Source organism: Limulus polyphemus, unplaced genomic scaffold (assembly GCF_000517525.1).
Source record: "Limulus polyphemus unplaced genomic scaffold, Limulus_polyphemus-2.1.2 Scaffold1363, whole genome shotgun sequence".
NCBI classification, from domain to species: Eukaryota; Metazoa; Arthropoda; class Merostomata; order Xiphosura; family Limulidae; genus Limulus; species Limulus polyphemus.
This window is the reverse complement of record NW_013666973.1, coordinates 205,084-216,938: the sequence shown is the minus strand read 5'-3', so window position 1 is coordinate 216,938 and position 11,855 is coordinate 205,084. Positions and strand designations below refer to the sequence as shown.

The window sequence follows — 11,855 nt, the reverse complement described above, 5'->3', positions numbered from 1 at the left end:
GTGTGTGTGTGTGTGTGTGTGTGTGTGTGTGTGTGTGTGTGTATAAATATATATATATATACACACACACACATACACACACGTTTACATTTTCCTATCCAAAAATGTATTTCCGATAATACTTGCCTCCTCTCACACTTTAGCTTCATCCCAAAGAAAGTTTTCTTCTTTGCCCTTTTAATCATTGGCATGAATCATATCTGGCTTGCACCCCCACTATATTGCCCATAGCAAGATACATCTTGTGACTCTCTCCACCAACATCAATGTGCCCTCTATACCAGATCTGTACATAAGCTCCCGGTTATTACTTCTTATTCACTTTTTCAAGACTGGCAAAATTATCAGACCCAAAAACTGGTCATCGTGGGAGGAAGGGCATGATAGTGTGAACAGAGGTATGTATTATCAGTAGAGGAAAATGTAAACTTCCAAAACAAACCTACATCTGCTCACACTTTAGCTAGAATTCCACTTTGACAAGTGGAAGGGCCGATGAGGGCAAGATCCACACAGAAAGCATCCTCGTAGAAAACGTGTACAAATTGAGATATGACATAGCACATTATTGGGGTCCACATTACTTCTAGAACATGTATGCTATTTGTCCGGGTAATGTGAAATCTAAAACGTGAGTGGTAAAGGCCAAACAGCCATAGTGTTGAAACTGTAACATAGTGAAAAAAAAAACATGCATGGAGGGACATCTATTCCAATACTGGTTTCTCCTGCAATACCAGACATATTAAGTCTAGACATATTGTACATGCTCAGAAGAATCATTGAGCCCCAACCATGCAGATGAAGTTGCATGTCTAATCGTTGGAAATTATAGAGCTATGGACCCAAAGATAGATCCAAGGTGTAGTAATGTCCAGGGCATGGGGGCTGCAGTGTGATATCATTGTATTATAGTAATATTATATTAAGGTAACCCAACCTGAAAGTTACAGAATTACAAAGAGAAGGCAAGCAACACAAAAGTGGACAAACCCTCACCCCAACCTGAAGAAGCACAAAATGCAAAAAAACTGAATTCAGAATTACGGGGCCCATTCACAGCTCACTCAACCTGAAGAAAACATAGATGACTTGGCAGGGATTACGAACCTAAATTTTAACTCCCCAAAGTGAGATGCAAGGCAACACCACTGCCCCCAGAATTATGAGTAGGATTTGGAACAAACAAAGTTCAACCAATGGCTCAAAGACTTCATGCTCCACATGTAGAATTACAAGGAATTCAAGACTCTCTTCCATGATCATGGAAAGTAATATAGTGACCAAAGAAAAGGGCCATGCTCAACACAACCAGATAGCAAAGTGTCATCTCTGAACTGGAATTACAAGGAGACTCCCGTGTAGGCTAGTCCTGCTCCCACCAGACATCTGGGAAAAACCATCCAGGGTTATGAGAGGGAGGGTATCCAGCTTTGCCCCCTTCTCTTTGAGTGGAATAATGTTCATACATTACTCAGGAGGAATTGACCTCTGTCCACCACTCCAGCGACTGGAAACGAGGAGTGGTAAGGACTTCCATGCTCCACTATGAAGAATAGGGGAACCACATTCCTATTTGAAAAAGCAAACTAACCCAAATTTATTCAATTAAGGGGTCAGTAGGGAATGGGTAAACACCCTTTATGCTTTCCTCATGATAGTCCAGGATTGGTGGTCTAGTATTGTATATTATGTATGGTATTGAATAATTGTGTACCACCCAGAAATGCTAAGGTGGTCTTATGGAACACCCCATTGCAACAGAGCTCATTGCTAACAGGAATTTTATTTATTAGTCTACTGGTAGCTAATGTGGATTTGGAAAAAACATACCTGACCAGGCAACACTTGCCCCTGAGTGAGATCCAAATACTATTGATGAGAGGGTCCCTGAAAAGGAATAGAATAAAACAAAAGAATCATCACAATCGAGCCAGAGCATATAGATTAGCCACGAGTGATAGTCGAAACGCATTCAATGAGGAAACAGCTAAATCATGTAAATAGTGCGATATAAAGGTGTTAGGTGTGATTCATATCATAGCTTGTACCACTTCCACCAGTGGATAACACAACTGAGCTGCCAGGGACATCGAGATATGTCAAACTTGATGAGATGAGATCCAATGAAAGCCTGGAGTAAACCATACGAACCAACTGATGAATCCAACCTGTCTGAGTGACAGGGGATAAGTCACATGACACAGTAGGATCCCAATGGATAAACAAACGGTGATGCGAGTCCCAAAACATTTCAGTGCATTCCAAATAACATCAAAGAACCCAAACTGGGCTTAAAACATGATGTGGATCTGAGCAGTTATAAATGTGAAATGGAAGAAAGATGAATAGGTAAGAAAACTTTATCTCCTTCTCTAACTGCCAAATTTTTGAGTAGAAAAGACATATCTAGATACAACAAAACATAAGTGGAATGGTAAAGTCCTATGAACATGATGCACAAACACATCTGAATGTCAGTCCCCACAAGCCAATAACAGAAGAAAATAAATCTTAAATGAAAGATGATATAGTGAACATGACTCTGAAGGTTCAAAAGGTGGATGAGATAAGGCATCGAGAACTACTGTAATATCCAAATATGGAACCTGGAAAGGATGTTGAGGACAGATAACCCAAAAAAGATTTCAGAAGTAATGACAAACCGAGGACTTAAAGAATTTTCTTCTCTTAGAAAAACAAAAGAGATAACTGATAAAGCAGCCTTATACAGGGCAATAGATAAAGGCACTAACCATGTCAGAAATTGAGACATGTGCCACAGTGGAACAAGAAGGGTTAAGCCCATATCTGAGAGACCACTAAATAAGCAAACCATTTCCATTGATAAACTTCCAAAGAAGAATTCTGAATGGACAGTGTTAATAAGGACACTGCCCGAAAAGTCAGTCCCTGATGTCGTGCAATCGACAGCATTAAAGCCAGGTGTAAAGTCAAAGAATTTTGACTGCAAGTTGAAAAAGTCTGACCATGGCTAATGTAAGAGATGACCAGAGAGGAAGGGAAGAAGTTGACACTCCTGAAGATACTTGAGGAGTAGAAACTAGGGCTGACCTGGCCAATGTGGTGCCACCAGAAGAACTTGATAGAATGTTGAGTAAATCTGTGCAAGAACCTTGGATAACAAACAAATCAGTAGGAATGAGAAAAAACGAAGAGAGCATCTACACCCAAAGCCAGAGGGTGAGGTACAGGAGACCAGAAAGACAGGAACTGAGCATTCCAGTGTTAGGCAAAAACATTGACCTGAAGAATTCCAATACGAGAGCAGATACAACAAAAAACTTGAGGACGAAACATCCATCCCATGGGAAGACCTCTGTTGGGACAAGAAAACTGACTGGCCACTGGAACATGACAAGCAAGGAGAATGATCTGATGTTTGTGTGCCCAAAGGAGAAGATCCAATGTTTGAAAGCAAAGAAGTCTGGAGTGAGTGCCCCCTTGCTTTGAAATGTACAAAACTGTAGAATTGTAGTAAAGCATTATCCCCTTCCCTCGCAACAATCTGAGACCATGAGCCAGCTCATTAACTGCTTAAAGTTCAAATAGACTGATATGAAGAGAAGTTTCCTTTTCTGTCCAAAGGCCTATGAATTCCATATTTTCAATACAAGTGCATGGTTGAGGCTGGATGATTCTCATGAGCATGTACAATACGTCCATACTTAATGTGTCTGGTATTGCAGGAGGAACCAGTTTTGGAACAGGTGCCCCTCCTTGCATGTTTTTTTTCACTATGTTACAGTTTCCACACTGTGGCTGTTTGGCCTTTACTGCTCACATTTTAGATTTCACATTACCCAGACAAATAGCATACCCATACTAGAAATAGTGCAGATCCCAATAGTGTGCTATACCATATCTCAATTTGTACACATTTTCTACGAGGACGCTTTCTGTGTGGATCTTGCCTTCATCGGCCCCTTCACTTGTCAATGTGGGGTTTCTAGCTAAAGTGTGAGCAGATGTAGGTGCATTCTGGAAGTTTACATTTCCCTATATCAAAAATGTACAAATCTACAAATTGAGCCCATGCTAACCAGAAACAAAATACAATTTCCAAAAAGTAGAACATCGTAATTTCTAGCAGAGATAACAAACACTACTAAATAAGCAAGTTTCTTTTATCAATTGTATTTTTTCATATGCACATAAACTATTTTCAGCATAGTTTGTTTATTTTATAGTTTAAACTCATTATTTTTTGTGCATCTTTCCACACACCTCTTTAAGTAGTAGTTTTATTTACTTAATATGGTCTGTTTGCTTTTACAATTCTCTTGATAAAATATTTTACCCAAACTACTCAAGGTTCTTTTGGGTCATTTTGCTTGACAAGAAACATGTAGACCTCTTTTTCTCCGTATTTAACTCCTTAAACCTGAGCAGATGCTGCCAATATCCAGCTGATAATCTCGATTTACCCATCGGACGGTGACAGCATCTGATAATAAATGTCTCTTTGGCTGAAAATTAATCCAAACCATGTTATTATCCACAAAATTTAGAAAACTGAAATTTTATAAAGGTATGGTGGTAATTATTAGGAAATCGTGAAAATAATTCCAGCAGAACATGCAAAAAAAATTTCGAGTTTAAAAGAGTTAAAGCTACAACATGTACATGCTTAACATACAATTCTGACTGCACTACTGAGTGTTGTTACTGACAGAAAATGACAATACTTTGCCACACATGTACAACATAAACATTTGAAAATGTTGTTATAATTAGTTTTAACTCCCCTTTTGTTCGAATATAAATTGAACATATTAAAAATAGCATCTTCACATTCTATAGGAATCTGAAAATCTTGGCACAACACTATTCCAAGCTATCCAACATTAAAGGTTTGAAACAAAGACACCCACAAAACCTGTTGTATATTCAGTAAATCAATGTGAAGCACTTTTACAACAACAAGTCACCATCCCACATAAAATTTATCCTGTAACATGAAAAAAAACATTTGGTGATAAGTAATAAAAATGAAAGCTAAAAATGATGAATCATCATACAGAAAACAAAAAAATAACATCAACAGTCAAATGTGAGAGTCACTGATAGATAAAAGCAAAATTTAAATAATTCTATTTTCACCACTTTCTAATAAACTGCAGATTCATCTGTCCGTACGTTTGAAACGCTCTTTTGTTTTCCTTTCTCTCCAAACTAATTGGAAACACTGATTTTACCACAATTTCTTGAGTTGACATCAGCAATCGTAGATAAATAAGAAATCTCCAAAAACTGGGCCATAAAAATGTCAAGCATCAAAAATGAGTTGGTTAACGATCTTTTGGCTACTTTGAAATCAAAAAATATTTTGATTGCTAACAATATCATTATCTAATACACATTGTTATATTTTTTTTTTTACACTTTTTTGTGAATAACTGAGATTTCACAAAAATGTGTAGTACTTGTGATCTTTCAAACATTATTTTTTCTTTTTTTGTTAACTTTGTTAAACACAACTATGAAATATGTAACTAATGAGTGTAATACTACTAGCATGTGTGATATATATATATATATACATACATATACACACACACACACATGTACATATATACTTTAAAGAATGAATGGATATAAAAAAATTTTATGCCATGTTTAAACAACATTTTAATTTCTGGTTCGATTTTTAAAAATTTCATCTTCTATCAGGCAGAATTTGTCGCGTAGAACCATAAGGAGTCATTCCAGCTTGAGAGGCTCCTCTGTTGGTCCCTGTCTGAAGGCTAAGCACAGTTTTACCCATTTCTAGTTGCTCTCTAGTAAAAATTCGTTTATTCTCATCAGCAACTTTCACACCCACGACTGGACCATCAAATCCATTTCTTTGAGCCTAAAAGACACCAATTCAAAAGAGGGCAAAAGAAAAATATCCTAAGAATAATTGTGTAATATAGTTTTTCAGAAGAAATACAATAACATTTAAATCTCTTTCATTATGACTTTTTTCACCTCTTGATATCTTTCATTTCAGAAATAAAAACCTATTTAAGAATACAAAAATACTAAAACTTCAACACAATTCATTAACTATAGCTGTAAAAATACCACCTGATCTAAATAGATGAAAAGTAAAGTTTTGGATGACAATCTTTCTATAAAAGTCTTCATTCTTCCAAAACACACACACTTACATAATTCATTTCAATAAACATGTTGTGACAAAAATGTGTACTGAAGACTTTGTGTATACAGTGTTAGAAAGCATTATGGAAATGCATCGATGATACACATACAGCACTCACAAATACTGAATAATTGCAACTATATGTCAATTTAACATTAGTATAATGTTATAACAGAAATTACAAAAGAAAAGCAGACAAGTTGTACAATGTAATAGTATTTTGTGTTTGCTGCCACAAGGTTATGGTTACAAAATATTGTTTCAAATATCCCATATTATGTCCCATAATTCAGCCAAATTGTTTATTTGTTGTTTGACCAACAATTTCCACATAAGCCAATGCAGCATTAATAATGATCACATTGGGTCTTTGTGCTGACCAAGTCATGTTTGCAACTGTTCCATCAGTTCCTTTTTCTTCCAGTTATCATTTCACCACATTTACTGTAAGCTTGGGCAGGCTTAGTGCTTTGCTGGAAAACTGTGGATATCAGTTTGCTTGTTCCTGCCAGCAAGTCAGGGTACTTTAACATTTTTAAAGATCTAAAACATTATAGGATGAGATGCAGGCCACACTTGCAGTGGTCCCCAAGTATGCTTCATTGTTAATGTTGTATATTGACCATCATACTATTCCTCTCTCTGCCATTAAATACACTATTGTTGATTTCTGCCATACAATTTGAACTTGGATTCATCTATAAAGAGTATCCTCCTCCATCTTTGTTCATCCCAATATTTGAAATCTGATGTGCATTTCAGCTTTTTGATTTGTATAACTTTTATTTACCCTTTAAATAGTTCACAAATAGCTTCTACTGAAACATGAAATGTCACCTCTATCTGTCAGACGTAGTTTTCACCAATTAAAACTTTAATTCCTACATTTTTTCCTTCATTACCCATTCAAGCCATCTTCAAGCATTATTAGTCTCAAAGTGGGTTCCTCGTCATCAAATTCCTACATGTTTGTTACCTAAAATTTTTGTCCTGGAAGCCACAAGTGCATTCACCACATTACTGCTTGGAATGGTCTGACTGCTTGGTTGACAATTAGTCAGTGTAAACTTTCAGTATATGACTGTATTCTGATGCATTTCATTTTCATATGATAAAAATGGTTCAATCCTATATTTGGAAATGAGTATTGTTGCAAACACAGCAAGTTATTTTAAATAGAAGTCATCATGTTTAACATCTGTTTTACAAATACAAAGGTTCGTAAAAAGGTTCTATGCGTCCCAGGCAACTGTATGAATGATCCCTAGTTGGAAAAATGGCAGTATGTGGTGACAATTGACAAAGCTTATACATACCTTGAAAACTGAAACAAGTCATACCATTTTTAAGGGCCAATAGATGAAGAAAATTCCAGATGTAGTACATAGCAAGTCGTGAAACATTTATCAAGAGATTCAACATCATCATTGGATAAGGAGAGCAAATAGAAACATCAAGGTAATTTCTAATTACTATCAACACCAAAGTTCCAGACAGTATCACACAGAAATATCAATTTTGTATGGAAATCAGGCCAACAGGGTATGGGTTCACCATGATAAGGCTTCCAGTCATACCTTTCATTCAACTTCACATGCCTCAAGCACCTGTAGAATGATATGGGTATTCAAGGTATTCCACATGAGGGTAAAACCAGTCAACTTGCCAGACACAGCACCTATGAATTCCTGTACATTTACACTACATTAATTATGGAAAGAATGCAGGGAGAAATGGTGTGTTTTGGACATGAAACTTTATGGCTGTTATGTTAAACTTATATTAAAGTTTTTCTTCATTACCCATTCAAGCCGTCTCCAAGCATTATTATTTAGGAGAATTTTAGTTGGAAGTAAGGTACAAATGGAGAGAAAATGTGAGACAGATATGATGAATTTAAATAATAATTTTCAATAGTACATAAGCATGTATGTACATTTACTTGCTTGTTAAACTCCTCTCACTATTTCTGACAAAACAACTAGAAAGATTACATGTTGGCCCTTGATCCCCATAAAATATACAAATAGATAAAAAAGCTGAAAGAGGACTCCAAAAATGGGTTGTTAATGGATTTTTGGAACTCTCGGGTTTGACTGAACTTTAAAATTTTACTTGAAGTTTGGTATTAACATGTAATGAACCATTCGAAACATCTGTATAAATTCAGAATTTGAAATTCTTCAAATTTAAGCACCATGTAGAAAGAGTCAAAAATTTTGGGGGCTTTCAGGATTAGATTTCTCAATTTGCATGAAAACAGACATTAAAATGTAGAAGATCATTTAAAACAGGTATTTACAGTAACATGCACAGGCTGGGTGGACTCAAGCTTTTGCTTTTCTGCTCTTATGCCCCCAAAGTACCCTTTTTCTCAGTCATAAAAACATTTCCACAATAACTAAGTGATACATAATGTTTGCTAAGAGTTTAGGATCAGCTTGCTCCTTATGGATTATTACCTTAGGTGTACCAGGGGCAACCAACAGTTCCCATAGTCTCCTCTAGCATCTTCCCCCACAAAAAAAGTCTTGCCTCACAATGATTGAAAAGTGCCCTTTCTTTGTCAGTGAGACTTTGCCCCTTTTTAATGTTCTTTACATGTTAATGGTTATTTACATTAGATATTTCAAACTTTTCATACTTGAGCTCCAAGTGGGAGATCAAAGAGATTTGGACGGCTCTCAGAATTCACTGAGCTGACCATGAAGGCTGTGATGGACATGCAAGAGAACTGTTGAAAATAAATACATTTTTCAGAATTTTCATATGAGGGAACCTAAATGGGGGATCAATGAGGTTTTGTGGACTCTCAGAAAAGGCTCCACAGATTTACTGAAAATTTAAAATAACAAATAAATGATTGTTCAAACAAATTATTCTGTATAGCTGTTATTTCCCCATTATAATTCACGAGTGGTTTTCTTACCAAAAAAAAAAAAAAGTGATAAATGTGATGTTTAACAATAAACTAAACTATGATACACATCCTGAAAATCTGTTAATGTGACATAAAAACGTTTAAAAACCAAGATGTACTTACCAGGCCTCCCAGAGAAAACAAACAGTTCACCACCTGCAAAAAAAACAAAAAACAATTAAGTAATTTCAGAAAATCCAATTAGGAGTTAATAACATGATGTTTTTAAACCATACAATCTTATCAGTTTCACATCAAAACAATTGCCCGAAAGAAATTTTATATTACAAGATAAGGATAAAAGTTTCAATTAAACTAAGACTGCCAGTAAATTTAGTAAAGCAGCACTGTTTTAATTTCAGACTAAACGAACTTTAAACATTAACACACCTAAACAAATAAAACACAATATTTTTATATTTTTTTTATACTTGTATTCATCTTGTAATTATTACAAAAATAGGCAATAAAACTATAGTATTTTCAAGAAAAACTTCCGAGACTTATAAATCACGATTTGATTTTCCATAAATCAGCCAGTCAAAAAGCTAGGTATCACCAAGTTGATCAGATCTACAAATACAATATACAAATACAATAAAGAAAATTGCAACCATTCCTAGAAGGTATGTTGCAAGACCAAAAACAGGATAAAGTGGAGAAAGAGTAATATGTCAAGCCAGGTAAAAACTGCTTATAAGAAATACATAGCTAGTTTGACTACATTCTAAAGAAGCTCTTAAACTAATGAAATCTCAGCCTCACCTAGAAGGTGACATAAAACTGTCACATCAGAATATTTAAACATATTTAGCTAACTGTTTAACTTATAATAATAGCTTTACTTTCAATGTTTATTAAATGGTAGCACACGTTATTACTTACCAAGTAAGGGTTCTTTTTTTCATAAAGGTCATTCACTTGAAACATATCCCAAGACTTAAGGCCATATTTTAAACATCCCTTCAAAAACATTTCAATATTTTCCATCTGGTAATGTAAAAATGATTAATCTAAAAAAATGTGCTAATAAAAACACACATGTATATATATATAAACATCGACTCTCTTTCTTTATTATTTTATGTTAATATAATAAAGTCAAAAATAACAATAATAAGGTTATTACAGTAGTTGGAATTTTCTTCTCCCCTCAGACAAGTTTCCTAATACAAAGTGTATCTATACTTTTTTAAAACAATTTTCTTAGTCTTTATATTTTTCTGTATTTGAAGCAAAAACTCATATTTATAACTATTATGATAAATCATTCTTTCTTTGCTTTTAAGTCATATTTCAATAACATTTAAAAAAAATCATGATTTGTTCATAGTTGTTTAACTGTTTTACTGATATGTTTGGATAAATAACTCTTATATATACAGGTATATAATAACAGACAAAAACGATACATGTTTTAATATTTCATTTGAAACTAGAAAACAATGGGAAGTCTGAAGGGGAGGGGGGAGAATTCCCTTTCTTCAAGGTGGTACAAGATTCCAAACTCAAACGGTAAGGCTAAAACAAAGGTTATATAATGTGTTCCATATATATATATATATATATATCTATGCCCACAGCAGTGCCCTAGAGGGAAAACATATGTGCCCACAGCAGTGAAAGAGTTAATGTAATAAGCTTAGTTTCTGTAAACCACTAAAAGCATTCTAGTCAATCATTCATTTGTTTTTACCATGGTGAAAATTTCCCTTCATTTTAACTGTTATTGACATAGGTATATCGTACCAATCTATTTAAATAAAGTTTAAAATTTAAAGTTATATTTAAATACACTTACAGAAACTTAAAGCATTACAGGGATACTCAGAAATTTGGGTAATAAAATACCAATTTCAAAGATTTAAAATTTTTATTACTTACTTCAAAACAAACAAACAAACAAAAATGAAATGCAGTACCTGTAACAATATCAAAGAAAAGTTGATTGAACAGCTATGATAAACTCAACAAATTCCTACCTGTTTAAATGGAGAAACTGATTTGTTGATTTTTGTTACAGCACCAGGCATTATTCTATTTATCAGTCTACAAGTAAGAAAAACCCAAGACATTTATTAAAACTACAAGCTTCATAGTTTCAAAAATATAAACACAAAACAAAACATTTGTAATACAAGTTTCAATGTAAGCACCTACTAGATCACCATGGTTATATACTATAAAAGAAATGCATTGAAAACTGAGTTTTAATGAAATCACATGATTTGTGATCAGGATTTTGTTGTTCGAAGGTATAATACTACTCATACAATCAACAAACCTATTTGTTCACTATTTCAAATATAAATAATATTGTGTATATGTCCACTATGCTGTTGGTGTAAAATTTACTGTTACATTTTCATTGTGCTTCAGTATATGTTACATTTAAAAGTACCCTTCAGATCTGTAATTGAGATAAAGAAATGACTTGTTGACATTCATTAACAGTTATAAAAGCAATACATGGGTACTAGTAGTTTCAGATTATAGATATGACCTAATCACCTTGCTTGTTATGTATGAAGGAAATACGGCCCAACCTTACCTAAATAACATATTACTTGTACATACTTAGAAGATATTTCTGGTTCCACTGAACAGAATGGAACAGTAAATTAAGTAAGTGAATACTGGATGCAGTATATTCATTGTTCTTATATAATAATAATGACATATTAAAGATCACTCTTTTACAAATTATCAGTCAGATTGAGGGAAAAAAAAAAAAAAGGTCCAAATTTGTACACCTAGGAATTTAAA

General features: G+C 34.2%; 1 protein-coding gene across 1 annotated transcript in view; it reads right to left on the bottom strand.

Moving 5' to 3' along the window:
* Positions 1 to 5,646: 5,646 nt before the first annotated feature.
* Positions 5,647 to 11,855, bottom strand: part of LOC106463270 (myophilin-like) — an 11,399-nt gene continuing 5,190 nt past the window's right edge. The window contains exons 3-6 of the mRNA XM_013923285.2: positions 11,072 to 11,138; positions 9,975 to 10,079; positions 9,213 to 9,245; positions 5,647 to 5,875 (exon numbers count right to left, since the gene is read on the bottom strand). Coding sequence (XP_013778739.1) covers positions 5,681 to 5,875; positions 9,213 to 9,245; positions 9,975 to 10,079; positions 11,072 to 11,138 — 400 coding nt within the window. The 3' untranslated portion in view covers positions 5,647 to 5,680. The remainder of the gene's footprint in view (positions 5,876 to 9,212; positions 9,246 to 9,974; positions 10,080 to 11,071; positions 11,139 to 11,855) is intronic.